The sequence below is a fragment of the Saccoglossus kowalevskii genome, chromosome 17 (genome assembly GCF_978046115.1).
Source record: "Saccoglossus kowalevskii chromosome 17, keSacKowa6.1, whole genome shotgun sequence".
NCBI classification, from domain to species: Eukaryota; Metazoa; Hemichordata; class Enteropneusta; family Harrimaniidae; genus Saccoglossus; species Saccoglossus kowalevskii.
The window spans coordinates 9,639,601-9,664,429 of NC_140657.1; the positions used below are offsets into that span (position 1 = coordinate 9,639,601).

Below are 24,829 nucleotides of genomic sequence, written 5' to 3' on the forward strand. Positions count from 1 at the left end.
CGTGTCTACAAATGAATTCAGCGATGAGTTTCTTTGAAACAAGTTTATCCAGTGGTTTCCTCAGACTGCTGCCTGTCAAAAATATACAAAAAAAATACTGTAAATGACTATTTCTCTGATTTACCATTTCAGGCATATTCAGTGGGTTTTTAAATTCATGGTTTTATCGTTTTAATAGAAAAAGTGTTCTATGCTAAATTTTACATATTCACTGGGTTTTAATTTTGCTCAGGGATCAGTGGGTTTTAAAGTGTTCTATGCTAAATTTTACATATTCACTGGGTTTTAATTTGGCACATTTCCATTTTACATTTTCCAGTCATCGAAATAAGCGAAATTAAAATCCCAGTGAATAATTAACCTTTTCTGCAGTATATAAAATTGCACTTAGTCGCGTTCACTTTGGACTAAATTATATAACATTAGAAGTCGGGAAAATGAGCAACGAATATTTGGATTTTTAAATGAAAACGAACATACCTGACAGCATGGTTGATTTGCGGCATAATGTCATTCAATACTCTGAACTGGTTCATCCTTAAGGTCACACCACGTTTTGTTGGGTGACCATTATAGTGCTCGCGAATGTGAACATATGTTTGTCCGTGAATAGTATTCACTGTGACAAACAATTGCTTGACTGGGCAAAGCAAATATGTAAAAATGTCGGCCTCACCTCTCGGGGAAGATGCAGTTGATGGACGTGTTACATAGCCATCACGAGCCGATGGACGCGTTGTACCACTGTCAGATAATTTAGGTGTAGGAAGCGCATTCGTGACTTTGCGCCGTTTAACACGGCGAGTTGAATTTTCAGAAACATCGGGCTGTGCTTTAATTGGAGTTTGATCATATGCGGGAGAAGTCGCATCCTGTAGGAGACTGCCTGTCGTTGAGATATGTGGTGAGCTGGTTTGAAGCCATGTTGCGAGTACGCTCGTCAGTGATAAAATGATTCATAATACTCACGCCTTGTGTTAAAAAATTCCCCTTTCTGTTGCCCCGGATGTTTACATCATGTCAGCATTTTTCCCAACCAAGTCAAATATATTTATAGATTCATTACACACACACACACACACATGTTTATCGTAAAATAAACAGGTTTCTCCCATTCAAAAACAATTCATGAATCCAGGAGGAAATCAATGTCGAGTTCGCTATGGTGTTGAGCGATGAGTGTCAGACCTATGTCGTCATAATCCATTATTATCACACAAACAGACAAACACATGTCCTGTTCAAAAACAGTTCATGAATCCAGGGAAAATCAATGCTGAGTTTGCTAAGGTGTTGAGCGATAGGTGTCAGACCTGTGTCCACATGATCCATTTTTATCACACAAACCACGGTTACTAGTTTGTAACCGTGCACAAACAGACCACACAAACACACAGATGTTTATAGTAAAATAAACAGATTCACATCTGTTCCTGGATCCAGGGGGGTTTATGAATGTCCGCTATCTAAGGCATTTGAGGGTGTCAGACCTGCTATCAAAACACAAATCGTTGGAGTGTATTTATCCCAGTGACTTCATAGTTTAGTCAGTATGTCTAAACGAGCCACACTCGTTACACGGAATGAAATGGCGTTCGCAGATAATATAAGGTAGGGAATTCATTTTTTACTTTTTGTTTTCATGTTGTAAACACTACTTAATAATTCGGGATATGTGAGTTTTTGTTTTTTGAAAAAACTGTCAGTTGAAACCAGGGGAAAGCTTCTACCCATGAGTCTTTACGTCTTTAAAGAATACTTATCTTTTTATGCTATGAGAGACATTGTTATAAATTGGCACAGAAAATAGAAAGTCTGAGTAGTTAGAAAATGTATAATAATGAAGAATTGTTTACTAAAAAACGAAAACTACAATATTTTAAAATGATGTCATACCACGGTCATTCGCAAAAAATGCCTTGACACAGCGAATCAAGGCTTGCTTGGACTCATTCATCGAGCGTACCCCCCAGCTTTAAAACAATGATTATGTGCGGTGTTTTCCCAATTAGTTAGGGTGTCTTTTCACTAGACTTGACCTTTTATTTTGTCATGAAGGTCAACATATTGTATAGCGTTACCCGCCATCATGTTTGAACATAGCAACGTTATTTTCCAACCTTGACTCGTACAAAATCTTTTGTTTTAAATCGGAGCATGAATGCACGCCCTCTATATCTGAGTAAGTTTTTTTTTTGAACTGACCACAAAGTTGTAGCTGATTCAAAACTCTTGTCATTTTCAGACAAACAGAAGAAAGCGACAATTCAGATGAAGGGTTATTTATTTATTTATTTATTTATTTATTTATTTATTTATTTATTTATTTATTTATTTATTTATTTATTTATTTATTTATTTATTTATTTATTTATTTATTTATTTATTTATTTATTTATTTATTTATTTATTTATTTATTTATTTATTTATTTATTTATTTATTTATTTATTTATTTATTTATTTATTTATTTATTTATTTATTTATTTATTTATTTATTTATTTATTTATTTATTTATTTATTTATTTATTTATTTATTTATTTATTTATTTATTTATTTATTTATTTATTTATTTATTTATTTATTTATTTATTTATTTATTTATTTATTTATTTATTTATTTATTTATTTATTTATTTATTTATTTATTTATTTATTTATTTATTTATTTATTTATTTATTTATTTATTTATTTATTTATTTATTTATTTATTTATTTATTTATTTATTTATTTATTTATTTATTTATTTATTTATTTATTTATTTATTTATTTATTTATTTATTTATTTATTTATTTATTTATTTATTTATTTATTTATTTATTTATTTATTTATTTATTTATTTATTTATTTATTTATTTATTTATTTATTTATTTATTTATTTCAAATTTTATCTGAGGAAAAATAAAACAGGATAAAACATGTTTTTATCTTTTGAATTTACAGGGAAAGCAATTCACAGCTTAAAACTTTGTCAGACCTAGAACATGAATATGGTTTTATAAGCAGGTGTGTATTCGAATACTATATGAATAACTCGTTCGATATGCGTGTGAAGATTAGTAAACAATTTGAATAATAAAAATAATATAACTCTTATTTTTTACGTGAAGACGACACATCTGAGAAATCACCTACGAAAGATAGTGTTTCGTAAGTTCTTTATTTATTTATTTATTTATTTATTTATTTATTTATTTATTTATTTATTTATTTATTTATTGATTTATTGATTTATTTATTTATTTATTTATTTGTTTGTTTGTTTGTTTGTTTGTTTGTTTGTTTATTTATTTATATGTTTGTGTATTTATTGATTTATTTAATTTGAAATTTTATTACAGTGATACTGACACAGATGATAGTGAGGAGAATATCACCGACAAGATTAATTTCAATTTTGTCAGCAAGAGAAAACGTTTTGTCAAAAAGTTTAAGGTGAGTGGAACGGACTGGGTCATAAAAGTTTCGCATCCAAATGCCAATACGTTCGATGAAGTGCATAGCGTATTACACGCTACTTTTCAACTGCTCGAGCTTGACGGACGTGACCAAATTCGCATTTCCATAAACGTATCCAACTTGAACAACGACATTTGGTTACCATTTATACCGGTTGAGGACATGAATGTTGACAAGGTGATGTCCAAAGTGGAGAGGATTCTACAATCTTACCAAGATATATCCCTCGAGGAAAACATCACCATCAGGACAGTATCTGTTGAAATGCCCCTTGGTGCCGGCAAAACACGTGGGAGGAAGCGACAGTTTGATACAAAGATCACAGACAGGTTGAGAAATTCCAAATCTGTCATTGAAATCGTTTCCGATGACCAGATGTGTTGCGAAAATCCACCATCGGTGTGGAATTCTATAAAGAGGAAAAAACGGCGAACTACTCTATGCAAACCGTCCGAGCTAGAGAACTTTTACGGAAGGCCAGAGTCGAACAGGGTCCATGTTGCATTGAAGAGATTAAAAAATTCCAGAGCGTGTTACCCGATTTCAGAATACATGTATTGTCGCACGATCATTTTGACTCCATCACCTTTGTGGGCAATGCCGCATAAACACTACAACGTCATCACAAAAATGACTGGTTTTCTGGGAAAGGACTACTATTGCACTTGATGTGACAAGTATTATTCCCACTGTTACGATCGCATGTGTCCGACTGGGTGTTTGAGTTGTGGAAATCAACTGGACTGCGTGGTTACACGATGGCAAAAATGCGGAAATTGTCACAGATTTTTCAAGAACAAAGAATGTTTCGAAAGGCATCAAAAGTTAGTTAATGGGAAAAAACTCTTTGCCAGTCAGTTTAACGTTGCGAAAAATGCCACAAACTCCTCAAATATCATGATGGGTCTCACAAATGTAATGAAGTTTCAGACGTACGACCACTTGTGTTACATTCAACCACTCACCGATAGAAGAAAGAACCAAGAATCTGACGATTCGATGGAAGAATTTGAGGAGGATAACTCTGACAGCCATGGTAACTACGTCTTTTACGATTTTGAATGCACGACCGACGAACATTGCACTCATATTCCAGATCTGTGCGTAGTGAGAATTCCACCGAATACGGAGAAAGTGTTCAATGGTTTACGTACCTTGGAAGATTTCTGCGAGTGGGCGTTAGAAAAAGAGCATAATGGGATGATTTTCATCGCGCATAATTCAAAGGGGTACGATGGAATTATGATTCTGAAATACTGTCACGATCACAAGATACTACCCTAAGTCATCATGAATGGTTCAAAAGTCATGCAACTATACATCCGTCGTGCAGATATCAAATTCATTGATAGCTTGAATTTCCTGCCCATGACTCTATCTAAACTTCCTAAGTCCTTTGGCATAGACGAGTTACACAAAGGCTGTTTTCCCCACCTGATTCTGAAAACCGCTGGAGAGAGTTACAGAGGACCCATACCCAAGGATCGTTATTTTGACCCAGATGGTATGAAGGAGGAGCCTAGAAAAAAATTCTACACATGGTACAATGGAGAAGTAGAAAAGAAATCCGTTTATGATTTACGTAAAGAACTGCTCAAGTACTGTCGGAGCGACGTGCGCATACTCGAGGAGTGTTGTTTGGCATTTAGGTCGATGATGATGGATCTCACCAAAGTTGACCCCTTCAACCATTGCATCACGATCGCTTCCGTGTGCAACATCATATTTCGAAAGCATTTCCTGACTCCTGACACAATCGGGGTTGTGCCTGAGAAAGGGTACCTCAGCGCCCAGAATCAATCCGTAGATGCTATAAGATGGATGGAATACAAGGCACACGTCAATAACACGCATATTCAACATGTTCGTAATTCCAGAAGGGAGATGAAAATTGGACTTTATTACGTAGACGGATATGATGCTTCTACCGAAACCTATGAATACTACGGTTGTTACTTCCACGGTTGTCCAAAGTGTTTTCCCAGAAGGAATGAGACGAATCGCAAGAATGAACTCAGTATGACATCCCTCTACGAAAGGCTACTGGCAAGGGAAGAGTGGTTGAAATCAAAAGGATACTCGCTAGTCACCATGTGGGAATGCAATTTCAAAAACCTGATGAAGAACAATCACAAAGTCGAGAGGTTTGTCGGAAGCTTAGATATCTCAAATCCTATCAGAGGCAGGGATCGTATAAATGCCCTGCGCCTGTATTATGAGGTCAAGGAAGGCGAAAAGATAGAATATGTTGACTTTTGCAGCCTCTACCCGTACATCAATAAGACCTTGCGATATCCAGTTGGCCATCCGACAGTCGTAACTAAAGACTTTATCGCCAAACCCACGGACTATTTCGGTATTATCAAGTGCGACGTTTTACCTCCGAGGAGATTGTATATACCAGTTCTACCTTTCAGGGTGAACAACAAACTGATGTTCCCACTCTGTTCCAAATGCGCAGAAACCATGAATCAAGACGAATGTCACCATGGTGTCAATGAACGTCAGCTGACGTGTGTTTGGTGCAATCCGGAATTGGAAAAGGCGGAAGAAGTAGGGTATCGCATCACCAAGGTATACGAAGTTTGGCATTACGATGAGTCAGCAACATACAACCCCAAAACTGGAGAAGGAGGGTTGTTCACCGAGTACATCAACATGTTTCTGAAAATTAAACAAGAGTCTTCAGGTTTTCCAGAGTGGTGTCACACCGAGGAAGACCGAACCATGTACATCCAAAGGTACTGCGAAAGAGAAGGTATCGTCTTGGACAGAAGCAAGATAATCACCAATCCAGGCCTCAGAGCTCTTGCCAAGCTAAATCTCAACTCGTTCTGGGGAAAGCTGCGACAGAGATCAAACTTTGGACAGACCACGTATGTAGAAACGCCCTCCAAACTGTTGGAAATGTTGATGGATAATACAAAGGACGTCACAGATCTTTCTTTTGTCTCTGACGAAATGGTTCTTGTCCAGCACTGCGATAAAGAAGACTACATTACCGAAGCACCCAATACGAATGTTGTACTGGCTGCCATGACAACAAGCTATGTCCGACTTAAACTCTACAGTGTTCTGGAGAAATTAGGTAGTAGAGGGTTGTACTTTGACACAGATTCCATCATTTACATACAGCGAGCTGGAGAATGGGATCAACCGACGGGTGATTATCTCGGAGATTTGACGAGAGAAATAACTCCGACGGATAATTACATCACACATTTCGTATCGGGAGGACCGAAGAATTACGCGTACCGACTACACAAACCGGACAAAAGTGGGAACCAAACGGTGTGTAAAGTGAGAGGGTTCACACTCAATTACAGAAATCAACTGGAAATTAATTTTGAATCGACTCGTTCGGAGAACAAGCGGTCCTCTACATGTCAAAGACCCTCGAAAAATAACGCGCAAGGGAGATAGAATATTCAATAGAGAAGAAATTAAAACGTACAGTTTAGTGTATGACAAACGGGTGATACAAGATGATTACTGTACCCTCCCATACGGCTTCTAAAAACAAAAAATATATAAATAGAAGCTAGATCGTCGGTTACCCATCATTCATCCATTTGAACCTTGAACAATCACATTGGCATGGGCTCTACCAAATCGGACGTGGTTCTATCGCTCGTCTATTCTGGCTTATGTACACTGCCTTAGTTTGTTTTAAACTGGATGTTGAAAAAGTACATTGAAGAATGTAAAAGGAGACACGATAACCAGTGAGGTCCTATGATATCGTCATGGATGCAAGATTGAAACACCCATTTACCTCTCTCGTGTGCGGTCCCACACAGTCTGAGAAGACGTTTTTAGTCAAACAGATATTAGAACAATGTGACAGCGTCATATCTCCACCACCAGACGTTATCTATTGGTGCTACGGCGAGTTTCAGCCAGCCTATTTGGAAATGATGAAGACAGTGCCTCAAATTCGCTTTATCGAAGGAATACCTCCAGATATTGGTAGAATAATTGACCCGGCTAAAAGAAACTTGTTGGTGATAGATGATCTGATGACAGAAACGGGTAACGATAAACAAATCGCCCAGTCCTTCATGAAGGCTCTCACCATCGAAATTTATCCGTGATACTGATTTTACAAAATCTCTTTCATCAGGGTAGACAATCGAGAACCATCAGTTTCAACACGCACTACATTTTCCTGTTTAAAAATCCAAGGGACGCATCACAAGTCAACGTTCTGGCAAAGCAAATGTACCCCGGAAACATTAAGTTTCTTTAGGAGGCATTCACCGATACCACCCAAGAACCTCACGGTTACCTCCTCGTGGATCTGATGCCACACACCCCTGAGGAAATATGCATTCAAACGAACATACTTTCATCTCAAGTACCGATAGTGTACGTGAGAATGGTATAAAAAAAGACAGTCTTTCATCGTCAGTCATTTCACCATGTCATCCCGCATGCAAAAGAACGCTGATTTTCTTTCTGTATTGTACAAGGCCAACTCGAAACAACAAAAGGGGATAATTGATGGAGCCTCTAGTGACTTGATACAGTGTCTGTGCGAATGCTCGCTCAATGTGTTGAAAGGGAACGTCCAGCTATTACCTAGTCAGAAAAGAAAATTGGCGTTGTACGTGAAACATCTCCGAGCACTGTCCAATAAAAAAACTCCAGTCAAGAAAAGAAAAAAATTCTGGTTCAGAAAGGAGGTTTCCTGGCCGCCTTGATTGCTCCCTTAATTTCGAGCATACTCCCTCCCCTACTAGGTCTTAAATAGATGGAATCCGTGAAGAAGATGGCTTTAGTCCCTGCTGAACTATTATCTACCATCCAAAGCCAGAATGCTCAAATGACGAGACCTGTGGTGAAATCATTGACTTCGCTGGATAGAGACATGAACGACATAATGCAAATGGAAGAGTTGCCTGAAGATGAAAAAGTCAAACTGTACCAACAGGTTCTACGCAAGTACTTGTTGTTGCGGGAGAAGAAAAACGAACCGATTCCAATCTCCGTTACGCAGCAATTACCCAGCACTGTTGCTGTAGCTGATCAGGAATCTCAACCCGACAAAGACGGTGTGCCAGATCAAATTACATCCAAAGTCTTACAAAGTGTTCCCAAGAGCATGCAGAGAAAAGCGAAGCTTCTACTACAGAAAGTTAAACAGAACCAACAGGTCTACTGGGGTGAAAATGGTGAATTAATCATTGATGGACAATCCATGCCAGGCACACACGTCATCGATTTAGTCAATGATTTCTTGCGTAAAAGGAAGAATTTAACCCCCACAGGTTGGAGAGAATTTGCCGAAGTTATGAAAATGTCAAATGTACCTCAAGATCTTGTTGGCAATACAGATCGGTGGTCTTACATGCATACCAACACATTCAAGGGGAGAGTTCCGAGGAGACATGGACCCCATGACGTTTTGCACACGGACAGAGGAACTGAATTCACCAACAGACTTTTTCAGAACTACCTCAAGAGTGAAGACATTAAGTTCTTTACTACAGGCAATGAGACTAAAGCCAGCATTGTGGAGAGATACAACAGAACCATCAAGGGAAAAATGTTCAGATATTTCACAAAGAACAACACGTTGACTTATCTACCTGTATTAGACGACATGGTACGTTCTTACAACAATACCCATCACAGAAGTATTAATAGCAAACCCACACTCGTTACCTACACGAACAAGAAAAAGGTCAGAGACATATTGTACGGTGATCTAAGCACAGAGAAAAAGGGGTTGAAGAAGAAGAAGATTTATAAACTCGGTGACAGAGTCAGAAACAGTAAAACCAAACACGTTTTCAAGAAAGGTTACCTACCCAATTGGACCGAAGAGGTATTCACGATTGTTGGACGTCTCAACACGCAACCACCTGTTTACAAAATTTCAGATTACAACGGCGAAATGTTGGAAGGTACTTTCTACGAAGAAGAACTTCAGAAAATAGTAAAAGACGATGATGCATTGTACATTGTGGAGAAAGTACTGCGCAAGAGAAAACGTACAGGCCACGTGGAATATTTCGTTAAGTAGCGTGGGTATGATGATTCGTTTAATTCTTGGATCAGGGACTTGCAACGTTTATAAATACCGTTCACACACGCGATGACCCGATTCATTTCAAAGATCATCATGTCGGGACAGGATTTCTTTTTGACGCTCCCTAGTAATGCCTCGCTCGATGTGTTCCCGAACAACACGTTGACAAAATACACTGTCAAACTACCGAGAACGCTTTCGCTAGATGGCGATTGGGAAGTAGCATTGGCCGACATCCACTACCCAAATTCGTGTTACAACGTCGTATATGGCGAAAATAGGATCTTTTACGATGCCTCACCCAATATGAGAGATCACGGAGAACTGAAATTGAAACCGGGCTACTACAACTCGATCGAAATGGTTTTAGATGTGATTCGAGAAAAAAGTCTACCAGATGAAATACTGATGACATATAATTCGAGGTCAAGGAGAGTGACCGTGGCGACCGAAGAAGGAGCTCGTGTAATCTTGATGGGTGGATTGGCCGAATTGTTAGGATTTTCCTCAAATACAACAATTACAAACGAAAGAAGCACTAGTCCCTACCTTGCCGACATTAGAAGTTTGTATTCCCTCTACATGTATTGCAATATAGTCGAACACCAAATGGTCGGTGACGTTTCCGTACCTCTCTTGAGAATAGTCAACATTGAAGGAACCCACGGTGATAGCGTCAATCACACTTACAACAAACCATACTTTCTCCCAATTCGAACGTCAACATTCGAGACTGTGGAGATTGATATAAGGTCTGATACGGTGGAGAAGGTGCCATTTCAATGCGGACGAGTGATCGTGACGCTGAGTTTTCGCAAAGCTCGTCCTTCGCTAGTGTGAAGAAAAAATGAACAGACATCGACCTTACACTCCTCACGTGGGGGTTTATAGAAATTACTACATGAATCAGATTGGACGAGGATCTGTATTTTCTGGCGATAGACTGCAATGCGGATATGGAATCGGAAGTATGTTTTCTGGATTGGCGAGATCGGCCGCACCTCTGTTAACACAAGGTCTGAAAGCAGTGGCAAAACCAGCGCTCGATGCCGGTTTGGGTAATCTAGGTGACGTTGTACAAGGGAAAAACTTTAAAAAAGCGGCTTCAAGTAGAGCAAAGACTGCGGGTCGTCAAATTACTTCTTCAGTATTGAGCAATTTATTTGGAAGACCCTCTCAAATGGGGCGAGGACCCACCATCGAAAGGAAGAAGACAACAACGAGACATGTCATTTCTTCCAAGGCTAAGAAGAGGAGAAGATCTCCGGATATATTCGACTGAACATCATGGCTTTTGTACACGAACACTCCTGCGAATGCGCAAAGACGGAACTCGATCTCTTTACTATTCCTCCGACACAGACAAGTATCAAAAAAGGAAGTTACGAAGAGGTAAACCCACTCACGAATATAGCCGATGGTCCGATCGAATTTGTAATACCTTCGGCCGGAAGTGACTACATCGATATTGGTTCTACGCTTTTGCACATCAAGGCTAAAATCACGAATGCCAACGGAAATAATGTGGCTGCACACGCCACTGTAGGGCCTGCAAACTTGTGGTTGCATTCCCTCTTCAATCAAATCGACGTGTACCTAAATGGAAAGCAGATTTCGGATGCATCTCCCACCTACTCTTACAGAGCCATGATCAAAACGCTATTGAATTATGGAGGCGACGCCAAATCAACGCAGATTGGTGCGGCGATATTTGAGAAGGACACAGCTGGAAAAATGAATGTTGCAAACCCAAGGGCTGATGATGATGATGCTAACATGGGACTCAAACGTCGATACGCATATACATCACTCAGTAAGACGGTCGACATGATCGGACGAATACACGGAGACATATTTTTTCAACCAAAGTATTTACTCAAAGGGGTGGAAGTTAGTCTGAAATTACATCGAAGTAAAAATCAGTTCTGCTTGATCAGTTCAACCGAAAATCCAGCATTCAAAGTAGTCATCACCGACGCTACTCTCCTGGTGAGAAAAGTCAAGTTGAGCCCCAGCGTACAACTGGGACACGTCGAAGCATTGAAACAAGCAAGGTACTGCAAAATACCCCATCGATCGATGCATTATGAAAATCGCTTCCATCCCGGCTGGTACTATGACATTAAACAAAGATTTGATATTCCTTGGTCAGTTGCCCAAAAGAATCATCCTGTGTCTGGTTTCTAATACGTCTTTCAATGGATCCTACGAAACCAATCCATTCAACTTCCAGAATTACGATATCACTTCACTCGTCCTCAACATTAGAGGCGAGCAAGTTCCTGCAAAGCCATTGAAGACGGACTTCACGGCAGCTGGTGGCAGAAGTTGCATCATGGCTTATTACACTCTATTTACCGGTACAAATAAAATGGGTCAAGACCAAGGCAACGGCATCACTCGAGACGAATATCCCGAAGGGTACACAATCTTCGCATTTGACCTCACTCCCGACGAATCGGCCAGCGATTATCACCTCAATTTGATACAAGAAGGAAAGATTGGTCTTGAGATTCAGTTCAGACAAGCATTGACTGAGACTGTGTCCGTTTTGATTTATGCTGAATACGACAACGTTATCGAGATTGACAGCGTTCGTATCAAACACCGATGACAGTAGCGGAGGCGGGACACATTGGGTGGCTTTTTATCTGAAGGATCCCTACCGTGGAGAATATTTTGACTCGTATGGTAGTCAACCCTACTACATGGAATTTAAGATATTTCTCGATAAAAACGTTTGTACATGGATCTACAATCATCAAATACTGCAAGCTCTGTTCTCTACAGTTTGTGGTCAATACGTCCTGTATTACTTGCTGCGCAGATGTCGAGGGGAACCTATGAAGTCCGTAGCCGACTCTTTTACGCGTGATAGACATTTGAATGACCTTTATGTGAACAGATATATCGAAAACGTGACCGGACTCAACCTCCCTAATTATGACAAATATTTTTTCCCACGCAGTTTTACTAGATGACTTATGCTTTTGAAATTTCACATGTATATATATCGATTTCATATTATCTCTCTTTTTTTTTCTTTTTATCACAGATGAGCGATTCTGATTAGAAAAAAGTGTGTATTGACTTTTCGATGTTACTCGTTTTTATTATAATCGAATACTTATCCGCATTTCAAAAATGTATACTTCATATACTCGAAATGTCATTTTTTATTCTTATATTACTCAGTTTTTTATCCATTCTTTTTGATTATTTACTCAAACAAAAAAACAAAAAAACAAAAACAAAACAAAAACAAAATGTATACTTTCTATATACTCAATTTCAATTACTCAGTTTTTAATCCATTTTGAATATTTACTCATTAGTAGATTTCCCCCTTCTTTGTGTAATAAACTCTGTTAGTTTTCAAAATGACGTTTATTTATTAGAGTGAGTGTGTGTGTGTGTGTGTGTGTGTGTGTGAGCGCCATCTACGACACATTCTGGAAAGTCTTTCGTCCACGCTCGTCCAATTAAAAAAATAATAAAAAAAAAAATGATGGTAATTTATGCAAATGTATTCACGATGTCCTCGACACGACCTCGTATTCAAATCTATATTATGTATGCAAATGTATTCACAATATCCCATTGTGACGTCATCCTCATTCAAATCAACCCCTTTACGGCCATGGTCCTCATTTATGCTAATTTATGCACGTATTCCCACTGTGACGTCATTATTTATGCTCATCTATGCACAGGCACCCATTGTGACGTCATCCCCCCCGTATGAAAAAATTATGGTAATTTATGCAAATGTATTCACGATAACCTTGACACGACCTCGTATTCAAATCTATTTTATGAATGCAAATGTATTCACAATATCCCATTGTGATGTCATCCTCATTCAAATGAACCCCTTTACGGCCATTTACGGTCCTCATTTATGCTAATTTATGCACGTATTCCCATTGTGACGTCATCCCACCCCATATAAAAAATGATAGTAATTTATGCAAATGTATTCACGATGACTTCGACACGACCTCGATGAACAGCACCCTCATGGTCGTACCTATAGTCCATCTTAATCTACTCTTGCATCCGATACAAAACTGATGACTATTTAAGTTATATTCCTATCACCACATCTTATAACTGGATATGTGGTGACATAATATATCAAGGTTTCGTTGATCAGAACAAGGTTATGTTTAATAATTGATGATAGTGTTGATTGGACTTAATCATCATGTCTCAGTCGGTGAAGGTATATGCAAATAAACATAAACATAAAGATTTCATAATTAGTACGAAAAATAAGACGAATTGAAGAATAAGTGTCAATCAAAATAAATTGTATGTTGTCACGTGGTGTAACCAAAAACGAACATTCTTTTGGAGTAATCGTGCTTTAAATTAGGAATATTTTTGGGAAATGCATGATTCCAATGGACAAGCAAGATAATTTCAAACAATGTGTAAATGAAAACAGAAAAATCAGTGTAGATTATTAAAAAGTTACGTTATATTGTAAAACACTAGATTTGCAAATGGTGGACTGATATCCATCAATGTAGGCAGTTTAATAAAGGTCAATTGTTTAAAACACATTTTATGAAAATAAAAAAAGAAGAAGAAATGCAAGAAAAAAGCTGGCAGGCTGCACCAGGCAATGCCTTGATGGATGCAATTAGGACCAGAACTGGGTTACACCACTCTTTGGGTATTTAGGATCTTGAAATTTGCAATCTTTCAAATCTTGAAACCTGTAGAGAGAGGAGATACAGCAGGCAAATATACCCATGTCACGTGTTCAGGGCGGTGACTTTGTAGAATCTGCAACTGAGCGCAAAGCATCAGAAGAAACTGGCTTTATATGGATACGATGCAGGGGTAATTTCGCTGAGAACACCAATCATAATTCAGATCAGCCAAACAATCTTGAGATCAATGATAGACAACGCGCCCCAAAGACAGGATTCCCTCGCACTCGCATCCAATCTTAAAATGATGACTAATTAAGTTATATTCCTATCACCACATCTTATAACTGGATATGTGGTGACATAATATATCAAGGTTTCGTTAATCTGAACAAGGTTATGTTCAATATTTGATGATAGTGTTGATTGGACTTAATCATGATGTCTCAGTCGGTGAAGGTATAAGCAAATATTGAAAAATAAAGATTTCATAATTAGCACGGAAAATAAGACAAATTGAAGAATAAGTGTCATTCAAAATAAAGTTTATGTTGTCACGTGGTGTAACCAAAAAAAGAACATTCTTTTAGAGTAATCGTACTTTAAATTAGGAATATTTTTTGGGAAATGTACGATTCCAATGGACAAGCAAGATAATTTCAAACAATGTATAAATGAAATCAGAAAAATCAGTGTAGATTATTAAAAAGTTACGTTATATTGTAAAACACTAGATTTGCAAATGGTGGACTGATATCCATCAATGTAGGCAGTTTAATAAAGGTCAATTGTTTAAAACACATTGTATGAAAATAAAAAAAGAAGAAGAAATACAAGAAAAAAGCTAGCAGGCTGCACCAGGCAATGCCTTGATGGATGCAATTAGAACCAGAACTGGGATACACCACTCTTTGGGTCTTTAGGATCTTGAAATTTGCAATCTTTCAAAGCTTGAAACCTGTAGAGAGGGGAGATAAAGCAGCCAAATATACCCATGTCACGTGTTCAGGGCAGTGACTTTGTAGAATCTGCAACTGAGCGCAAAGCATCAGGAGAAACTGGCTTTATATGGATCCGATGTACGGGTAATTTTGCTGGGAACACCAATCATAATTCAGATCAGCCAAACAATATTGCGATCAGTGATAGACAACGCGCCCCAAAGGCAGGATTCCCTCGCACTCACATCCAATCTAAAAATGATGACTAATTAAGTTATATTCCTATCACCACATCTTATAACTGGATATGTGGTGACATAATATATAAAGGTTTCGTTAATCTGAACAAGGTTATGTTCAATAATTGATGATAGTTTTGATTGGACTTAATCATGATGTCTCAGTCGGTGAAGGTATAAGCAAATATTCAAAAATAATGATTTCATAATTAGTACGGAAAATAAGACAAATTGAAGAATAAGTGTCATTCAAAATAAAGTTTATGTTGTCACGTGGTGTAACCAAAAAAGAACATTCTTTTGGAGTAATCGTACTTTAAATTAGGAATATTTTTGGGGAAATGCATGATTCCAGTGAACAAGCAAGATAATTTCACACAATGTGTAAATGAAATCAGAAAAATCACTGTAGATTATTAAAAAGTTACGTTATATTGTAAAACACTAGATTTGCAAATGGTGGACTGATATCCATCAATGTAGGCAGTTTAATAAAGGTCAATTGTTTAAAACACATTGTATGAAAATAAAAAAAGAAGAAGAAATACAAGAAAAAAGCTAGCAGGCTGCACCAGGCAATGCCTTGATGGATGCAATTAGAACCAGAACTGGGATACACCACTCTTTGGGTCTTTAGGATCTTGAAATTTGCAATCTTTCAAATCATGAAACCTGTAGAGAGGGGAGATAAAGCAGCCAAATATACCCATGTCATGTGTTCAGGGCGGTGACTTTGTAGAATCTGCAACTGAGCGCAAAGCATCAGGAGAAACTGGCTTTATATGGATACGATGTACGGGTAATTTTGCTGGGAACACCAATCATAATTCAGATCAGCCAAACAATCTTGCGATCAATGATAGACAATGCGCCCCAAATGCAGGATTCCCTCACACTCACATCCAATCTTAAAATGATGACTAATTAAGTTATATTCCTATCACCACATCTTATAACTGAATATGTGGTGACATAATATATCAAGGTTTCGTTAATCTGAACAAGGTTATGTTCAATAATTGATGATAGTGTTGATTGGACTTAATCATGATGTCTCAGTCGGTGAAGGTATAAGCAAATATTCAAAAATAATGATTTCATAATTAGTACGGAAAATAAGACAAATTGAAGAATAAGTGTCATTCAAAATAAAGTTTATGTTGTCACGTGGTGTAACCAAAAAAAGAACATTCTTTTGGAGTAATCGTACTTTAAATTAGGAATATTTTTGGGGAAATGCATGATTCCAGTGAACAAGCAAGATAATTTCACACAATGTGTAAATGAAATCAGAAAAATCAGTGTAGATTATTAAAAAGTTACGTTATATTGTAAAACACTAGATTTGCAAATGGTGGACTGATATCCATCAATGTAGGCAGTTTAATAAAGGTCAATTGTTTAAAACACATTGTATGAAAATAAAAAAAAGAAGAAGAAATACAAGAAAAATGCTAGCAGGCTGCACCAGGCAATGCCTTGATGGATGCAATTAGAACCTGAACTGGGATACACCACTCTTTGGGTCTTTAGGATCTTGAAATTTGCAATCTTTCAAATCATGAAACCTGTAGAGAGGGGAGATAAAGCAGCCAAATATACCCATGTCATGTGTTCAGGGCGGTGACTTTGTAGAATCTGCAACTGAGCGCAAAGCATCAGGAGAAACTGGCTTTATATGGATACGATGTACGGGTAATTTTGCTGGGAACACCAATCATAATTCAGATCAGCCAAACAATCTTGCGATCAATGATAGACAATGCGCCCCAAAGGCAGGATTCCCTCACACTCACATCCAATCTAAAAATGATGACTCATTAAGTTATATTCCTATCACCACATCTTATAACTGGATATGTGGTGACATAATATATAAAGGTTTCGTTAATCTGAACAAGGTTATGTTCAATAATTGATGATAGTTTTGATTGGACTTAATCATGATGTCTCAGTCGGTGAAGGTATAAGCAAATATTCAAAAATAATGATTTCATAATTAGTACGGAAAATAAGACAAATTGAAGAATAAGTGTCATTCAAAATAAAGTTTATGTTGTCACGTGGTGTAACCAAAAAAGAACATTCTTTTGGAGTAATCGTACTTTAAATTAGGAATATTTTTGGGGAAATGCATGATTCCAGTGAACAAGCAAGATAATTTCACACAATGTGTAAATGAAATCAGAAAAATCAGTGTAGATTATTAAAAAGTTACGTTATATTGTAAAACACTAGATTTGCAAATGGTGGACTGATATCCATCAATGTAGGCAGTTTAATAAAGGTCAATTGTTTAAAACACATTGTATGAAAATAAAAAAAGAAGAAAAAATACAAGAAAAAAGCTAGCAGGCTGCACCAGGCAATGCCTTGATGGATGCAATTAGAACCAGAACTGGGATACACCACTCTTTGGGTCTTTGGGATCTTGAAATTTGCAATCTTTCAAATCATGAAACCTGTAGAGAGGGGAGATAAAGCAGCCAAATATACCCATGTCATGTGTTCAGGGCGGTGACTTTGTAGAATCTGCAACTGAGCGCAAAGCATCAGGAGAAACTGGCTTTATATGGATACGATGTACGGGTAATTTTGCTGGGAACACCAATCATAATTCAGATCAGCCAAACAATCTTGCGATCAATGATAGACAATGCGCCCCAAATGCAGGATTCCCTCACACTCACATCCAATCTAAAAATGATGACTAATTAAGTTATATTCCTATCACCACATCTTATAACTGAATATGTGGTGACATAATATATCAAGGTTTCGTTAATCTGAACAAGGTTATGTTCAATAATTGATGATAGTGTTGATTGGACTTAATCATGATGTCTCAGTCGGTGAAGGTATAAGCAAATATTCAAAAATAATGATTTCATAATTAGTACGGAAAATAAGACAAATTGAAGAATAAGTGTCATTCAAAATAAAGTTTATGTTGTCACGTGGTGTAACCAAAAAAAGAACATTCTTTTGGAGTAATCGTACTTTAAATTAGGAATATTTTTGGGGAAATGCATGATTCCAGTGAACAAGCAAGATAATTTCACACAATGTGTAAATGAAATCAGAAAAATCAGTGTAGATTATTAAAAAGTTACGTTATATTGTAAAACACTAGATTTGCAAATGGTGGACTGATATCCATCAATGTAGGCAGTTTAATAAAGGTCAATTGTTTAAAACACATTGTATGAAAATAAAAAAAAGAAGAAGAAATACAAGAAAAATGCTAGCAGGCTGCACCAGGCAATGCCTTGATGGATGCAATTAGAACCTGAACTGGGATACACCACTCTTTGGGTCTTTAGGATCTTGAAATTTGCAATCTTTCAAATCATGAAACCTGTAGAGAGGGGAGATAAAGCAGCCAAATATACCCATGTCATGTGTTCAGGGCGGTGACTTTGTAGAACCTGCAACTGAGCGCAAAGCATCAGGAGAAACTGGCTTTATATGGATACGATGTACGGGTAATTTTGCTGGGAACACCAATCATAATTCAGATCAGCCAAACAATCTTGCGATCAATGATAGACAATGCGCCCCAAAGGCAGGATTCCCTCACACTCACATCCAATCTAAAAATGATGACTAATTAAGTTATATTCCTATCACCACATCTTATAACTGGATATGTGGTGACATAATATATCAAGGTTTCGTTAATCTGAACAAGGTTATTTTCAATAATTGATGATAATCTTGATTGGATTTAATCATAATGTATCAGTCGGTGAAGGTGTATGCAAATATTCAAACATAAAGATTTCATAATTAGTACGAATAATAAGACGAATTGAAGATTAAGTGTCAATCAAAATCAATTTTATGTTGTCACGTGGTGTAACCAAAAACGAACATTCTTTTGGAGTAATCGTGCTTTAAATCAGGAATATTTTTTGGGAAATGCATGATTCCAATGGACAAGCAAGATAATTTCAAACAATGTATAAATGAAATCAGAAAAATCAGTGTAGATTATTATAAAGTTACGTTATATTGTAAAACACTAGATTTGCAAATGGTGGACTGATATCCATCAATGTAGGCAGTTTAATAATGGTCAATTGTTTAAAACACATTGTATGAAAATAAAAGAAAGAAGAAGAAATACAAGAAAAAAGCTAGCAGGCTGCACCAGGCAATGCCTTGATGGATGCAATCAGGACCAGAACTGGGACACACCATTCTTTGGGTCTTTAGGATCTTGAAATTCGCAATCTGTCAAATCTTGAAACCTGTCGAGAGGGGAGATACAGCAGCCAAATATACCCATGTCATGTGTTCAGGGCGGTGACTTTGTAGAATCTGCAACTGAGCGCCAAGCATCGGGAGAAACTGGCTTTATATGGATACGATGTACGGGTAATTTTGTTGGGAACACCAATCATAATTCAGATCAGCCAAACAATCTTGCGATCAATGATAGACAATGCGCCCCAAAGGTAGGATTCCCTCGCACTCGCATCCGATCTAAAAATGATGACTATTTTAGTTATATTCCTACCACCACATCTTATGACTGGATATGTGGTGACACAATATATCAAGGTTTCGTTAATCTGAACAAGGTTATGTTCAATAAATGATGACAGTGTTGATTGGACTTAATCATGATGTCTCAGTCGGTAAAGGTATAAGCAAATATTCAAAAATAAAGATTTCATAATTAGTACGGAAAATAGGACAAATTGAAGAATAAGTGTCATTCAAAATAAAGTTTATGTTGTCACGTGGTGTAACCAAAAAATGAACATTCTTTCGGAGTAATCGTACTTTAAATTAGGAATATTTTTTGGGAAATGCATGATTCCAATGGACAAGCAATATAATTTCAAACAATGTGTAAATGAAAACAGAGAAATCAGTGTAGATTATTAAAAAGTTAAGTTATATTGTAAAACAATAGATTTGCAAATGGTGGACTGATATCCAACAATGTAGGCAGTTTAATAAAGGTCAATTGTTTAAAACACATGGTATGAAAATAAAAAAAAGAAGAAGAAATAAAAGAAAAAAGCTAGCAGGCTGCACCAGGCAATGTCTTGATGGATGCAATTAGGACCAGAACTGGGACACACCACTCTTTGGGTCTTTAGGATCTTGAAATTCGCAATCTTTCAAATCTTGAAACCTGTAGAGAGGGGAGATACAGCAGCCAAATATACCCATGTCACGTGTTCAGGGCGGTGACTTTGTAGAATCTGCAACTGAGCGCCAAGCATCGGGAGAAACTGGCTTTATATGGATACGATGTACGGGTAATTTTGTTGGAAACACCAATCATAATTCAGATCAGCCAAACAATCTTGCGATCAATGATAGACAATGCGCCCCAAAGGTAGGATTCCCTCGCACTCGCATCCGATCTAAAAATGATGACTATTTTAGTTATATTCCTCCCACCACATCTTATAGCTGGATATGTAGTGACATAATATATCAAGGTTTCGTTAATCTGAACAAGGTTATGTTCAATAAATGATGATAGTGTTGATTGGACTTAATCATGATGTCTCAGTCGGTAAAGGTATAAGCAAATATTCAAAAATAAAGATTTCATAATTAGTACAGAAAATAAGACAAATTGAAGAATAAGTGTCATTCAAAATAAAATTTATATTGGATGGACATTCCCAGCGAAAGTGTCAGGAGCCACGCAATATGGAGTTAGTGAACCAAAGGTTCGTCAAATTGTTCTTTGATCAGAAGGGAAACGGAGCTGGACACCTGTAGAGGGGCAATCTGGTGTCCATGAAAACCCTTGTCCCAACCATGATAATACATATGGGGGCCTAGATGGAAGTGGTGAAGAGACTGAGCCAATCAGTGTCATGACCAGCCAGGCTAATGTCACAACTCGTGACATACCTGATGGACTTGTTGGTGGTGCTGCTGAGGTTCATGTTTTTGTGGAGGGAGTCCGGTGCAAATGTCTCCTTGATAGTGGGTCACAAGTCACCTTGGTTTCTATTTCTTTCTATAAAAGTAAGCTTCATCACTGTCATCTGCGGCCTGTACATGACTTGGTGGTTGTTGGTGCTGCTGGCCAAGTAGTGCCATATGATGGGTTTATTAGGATTTCTGTAAGGTTTCCCAAGAATATTGCTGGTACTGGTGAGACATTTCAGACCTTAGCTTTAGTATGTTCAGACAGTGAAAAGGAAAGTGATTGTCCTGTTATATTTGGTACAAATACTAATCTGTTTAGAAATATGGCAAATGTATGCAGAGAAGTGGCTGGTGGACAGTAGCTGAAGAAGTTGACAATGAATAGTTTGTGTGCTCAAGCATACAAGCGAGTTAACATACTGGACATGTATGACTCGAATGGAAGGATGGGTGAGGTGAAACTGATGCGAAAACGTGCTGTCTCTGTTGCTGGTGGTGCTACTGTACCCTTGACTGGAGTGACCAGGGTGAAGCCTGGAATACCCAATATGACAGTACTTCTGGAGTCACCACAACGTTTCAACCTTCCTGGTGGACTAATTGTAAAGAGCAGTGTAGCTCAACTGAAGTCTGGAAGTATCCAGAAGTTCAAGGTAGTGGTGCATAATGAGACGAATCATGATGTTTGTATTCCCCCAAAGAGTATACTCGCTGAGTTGCATGTACCTGATTGGGTGCGAACTATACAACCCAGTGAGTTATACTCTCAAAAAGTTGAACCAAAAGCAAGTACTCGCTGTGGTGGTTTTAGTGTATCAGTAGACGCATCTCAGAAAGGGAGTCCGACTGTTTAATTTGGCAATGCACCCCTTGGGGAAGATGACAAGAAGAGAATAACTGAGAAGCTGAATAGGCGTCAACATGTATTCTCACGTCATGACTGGGATGTGGGCTGTACTTCAGCAGTGGAGCATAGAATTCCTCTGCATGATTCTACCCCTTTCAGGGAACGGTCCAGGAGGATTACTCCAGCAGATTTTGATGATGCCAGGAGGCACATTCAGGATCTACTTGATGCGGGTATTATTAAGGAATCTAGGAGTCAATATGCCTCACCAATTGTCCTGGTGAGGAAAAAGAATGGAACTTTACGACTATGTGTGGACTATCGAACACTGAATCAATGTACCATCCCTGATCAATATACCGTACCAAGAATCCAAGATGCATTGGATTGTTTAAACTGATGTACATGGTTCCATGTTCTGGATTTGAAATCTGGATATTATCAGATACCTATGGATGAAGCCGATAAAGAGAAAACTGCATTCATATGTCCTCTAGGGTTCTACCAGTTTGAACGCATGCCGCAAGGTATTACTGGAGCACCCGCTACATTCAAATGCTTGATGGAGAAATGCATGTCTGATATGCATTTATTAGACGTTCTGTATACCTAGATGACCTGATCGTATTTGGTCGCATCCTGGGAGAAGCAGAGGACCGACTTATGAAGGTGCTTGATAGACTGGCTGAATATGGGTTGAAGCTGTCTGCAGAAAAGTGCCAACTTTTCCAAAAATCTGTAAAATATCTTGGCCACATTGTTGGTGAAGATGGGGTTAAACCAGACCCTGACAAAATAGAGGCCTTGAAGACTTGGCCTACTCCGAGTAACATCAGAGAATTGAAATCCTTATTAGGAATTTTAGTTTATTATCGCCGATTTGTGGCAAACTGCTCAAATAGTAAATCCACCGAATGACTTAACTGCTGGTTATCTTCCACCCAAATTACGAAAGAAGATGTCCAAGAAAATGAAAGCTGATGTGACTTATCACAGTGCGACTGAACCGTTTGGAGACTGTTGGACACCTGCCTGTCAACAAGCCATGGATAAAGTGATAAATTTGTTAACGCATCCTCCAATACTAGCATTTGCTGATCTGACACTTCCATTCGTCTTACATGTAGATGCTAGTCTAGATGGCCTGGGTGGTGTCCTATATCAGAAGCAAGACAATGATTTGAAACATATTGCCTATGCCAGCAGGGGATTGAGTCAAAGTGAACGGCGATATCCTGTGCACAAACTTGAATTTCTTGCCCTCAAGTGGTGCATTACATGGTGTAAAGTGCACAGTACTTACGGACAATAATCCGCTTACCTATCTACAGACCACTGCCAAGCTAGATGCAGCAGGTCACCGTTGGTTATCTGCTCTTGCTGCTTATGATTTTACTCTCCACTATCGTAGAGGATGTCTCAACATTTATGCTGATGCATTATCCCGCCGACCTCGATCTGATAGAGATGCTAGTGATACTCCATCCATGGAGGAAGAAATAGAAAGATTGAGAGCTCGGTTAGAAGGTCGTTGTCAAGAACCTGATGAAGTAGTACCTGGAGAGGTAGTTGGAGCTATTAGCATGCAGCATGGAGTGGTGCTGAAGACGTGGTGCCATGTTGATGGAGAAGTGGCCAATTGTAATTCCACTTCTATTAGAACAAACTCTTCTGTTGAGTTTCAGCCAACCCTTGTAGAGACTGTATGCAAGTCAGGGGGCGCTATCCCTCAAGAATGTATTGAGCCAATTCGACCAGGTACTGATATGTCCACTTCCCTGCATGTGAGAGACTGGTATCAGCTACAAAGGACTGACCCATCGATAAAACAAGTTATAGGGTATCTGGAAGAAAACATCAAACCAGTGTCTGGCATTCATGATCGTGAGGTGAAGTTGTTGCTGAAAGAATGGGGGAAGTTGTGTTTCCGAGATGGAATCCTGTACAGACGCAGCCATGACTCTGTTGGTAAAACACAAAATCAGCTAGTTTTGCCACAGGAATTTAGGGATCAAGCTGTTAAGTCTCTACACGATGAACTAGGTCATATGGGAGTGGAGAGAACACTAGAACTAGTCAGGGCTCGGTTTTATTGGCCCAAGATGAGAGCTATAATAGAGAATAAGATTAAGAACTGTGGACGGTGTGTCAGACGAAAGTCTTTACCAAAGAGAGCGGCTCCATTAGTTAATATTCATACCAGTGCTCCCATGGAATTAGTATGCATAGATTTTCTTACTTTAGAACCAGACCGCAGTAATACTCAAAATGTTCTTGTTGTTACTGATCATTACACTCGATATGCGCAAGCATTTCCCACCAAGGACCAAGAGGCCAAAACGGTAGCTAAAGTTCTTTTGGAAAAATACTTTGTTCAGTATGGTCTCCCTGGGCGTATCCACTCTGACCAGGGTAGAAATTTCGAGAGTCGTTTGTTGAAAGAGGTATTTCAGGTACTGGGTATTCGGAAATCAAGGACGACACCTTACCATCCTCAGGGAGATACGCAGCCCGAACGCTTTAATAGGACGCTGTTAAACATGCTGGGAACTCTGGAAGACAAGGACAAACTGCACTGGAGCCAGCATATCAGTTTTTTAGTGCATGCCTACAATTGTACTAGGAACGATAGCACTCACTTTTCACCTTATTACTTGATGTTTGGTCGTGAAGCATGACTACCCATGGATCTGTGTTTTGGAGTAACTCCTGATGAACACAGCAATACAGCAT

General features: G+C 38.2%; 2 protein-coding genes across 2 annotated transcripts; both read left to right on the top strand.

Moving 5' to 3' along the window:
• Positions 1 to 4,757: 4,757 nt before the first annotated feature.
• On the top strand, positions 4,758 to 6,890 carry LOC146732621 (uncharacterized). The gene has a single exon (XM_085492399.1). The coding sequence runs from the start codon at positions 4,758 to 4,760 to the stop codon at positions 6,888 to 6,890; it is 2,133 nt and encodes a 710-aa protein (XP_085348525.1).
• Positions 6,891 to 10,788: 3,898 nt separating this feature from the next.
• On the top strand, positions 10,789 to 12,115 carry LOC146732622 (uncharacterized protein F54H12.2-like). The gene is made up of 2 exons (XM_085492402.1): positions 10,789 to 11,490; positions 11,654 to 12,115. The coding sequence occupies exons 1-2, from the start codon at positions 10,789 to 10,791 to the stop codon at positions 12,113 to 12,115; spliced, it is 1,164 nt and encodes a 387-aa protein (XP_085348528.1).
• The last annotated feature ends 12,714 nt before the right edge of the window (positions 12,116 to 24,829 follow it).

Bases quoted from the DNA above. Each gene is read 5' to 3' on its own strand.
- LOC146732621 (XM_085492399.1), top strand. From the start codon at position 4,758: ATGAATGGTTCAAAAGTCATGCAACTATACATCCGTCGTGCAGATATC.
- LOC146732622 (XM_085492402.1), top strand. From the start codon at position 10,789: ATGGCTTTTGTACACGAACACTCCTGCGAATGCGCAAAGACGGAACTC. The intron at 11,491-11,653 runs GTGAGAAAAGTC...TTCCTTGGTCAG, and splicing joins TCACCGACGCTACTCTCCTG to TTGCCCAAAAGAATCATCCT.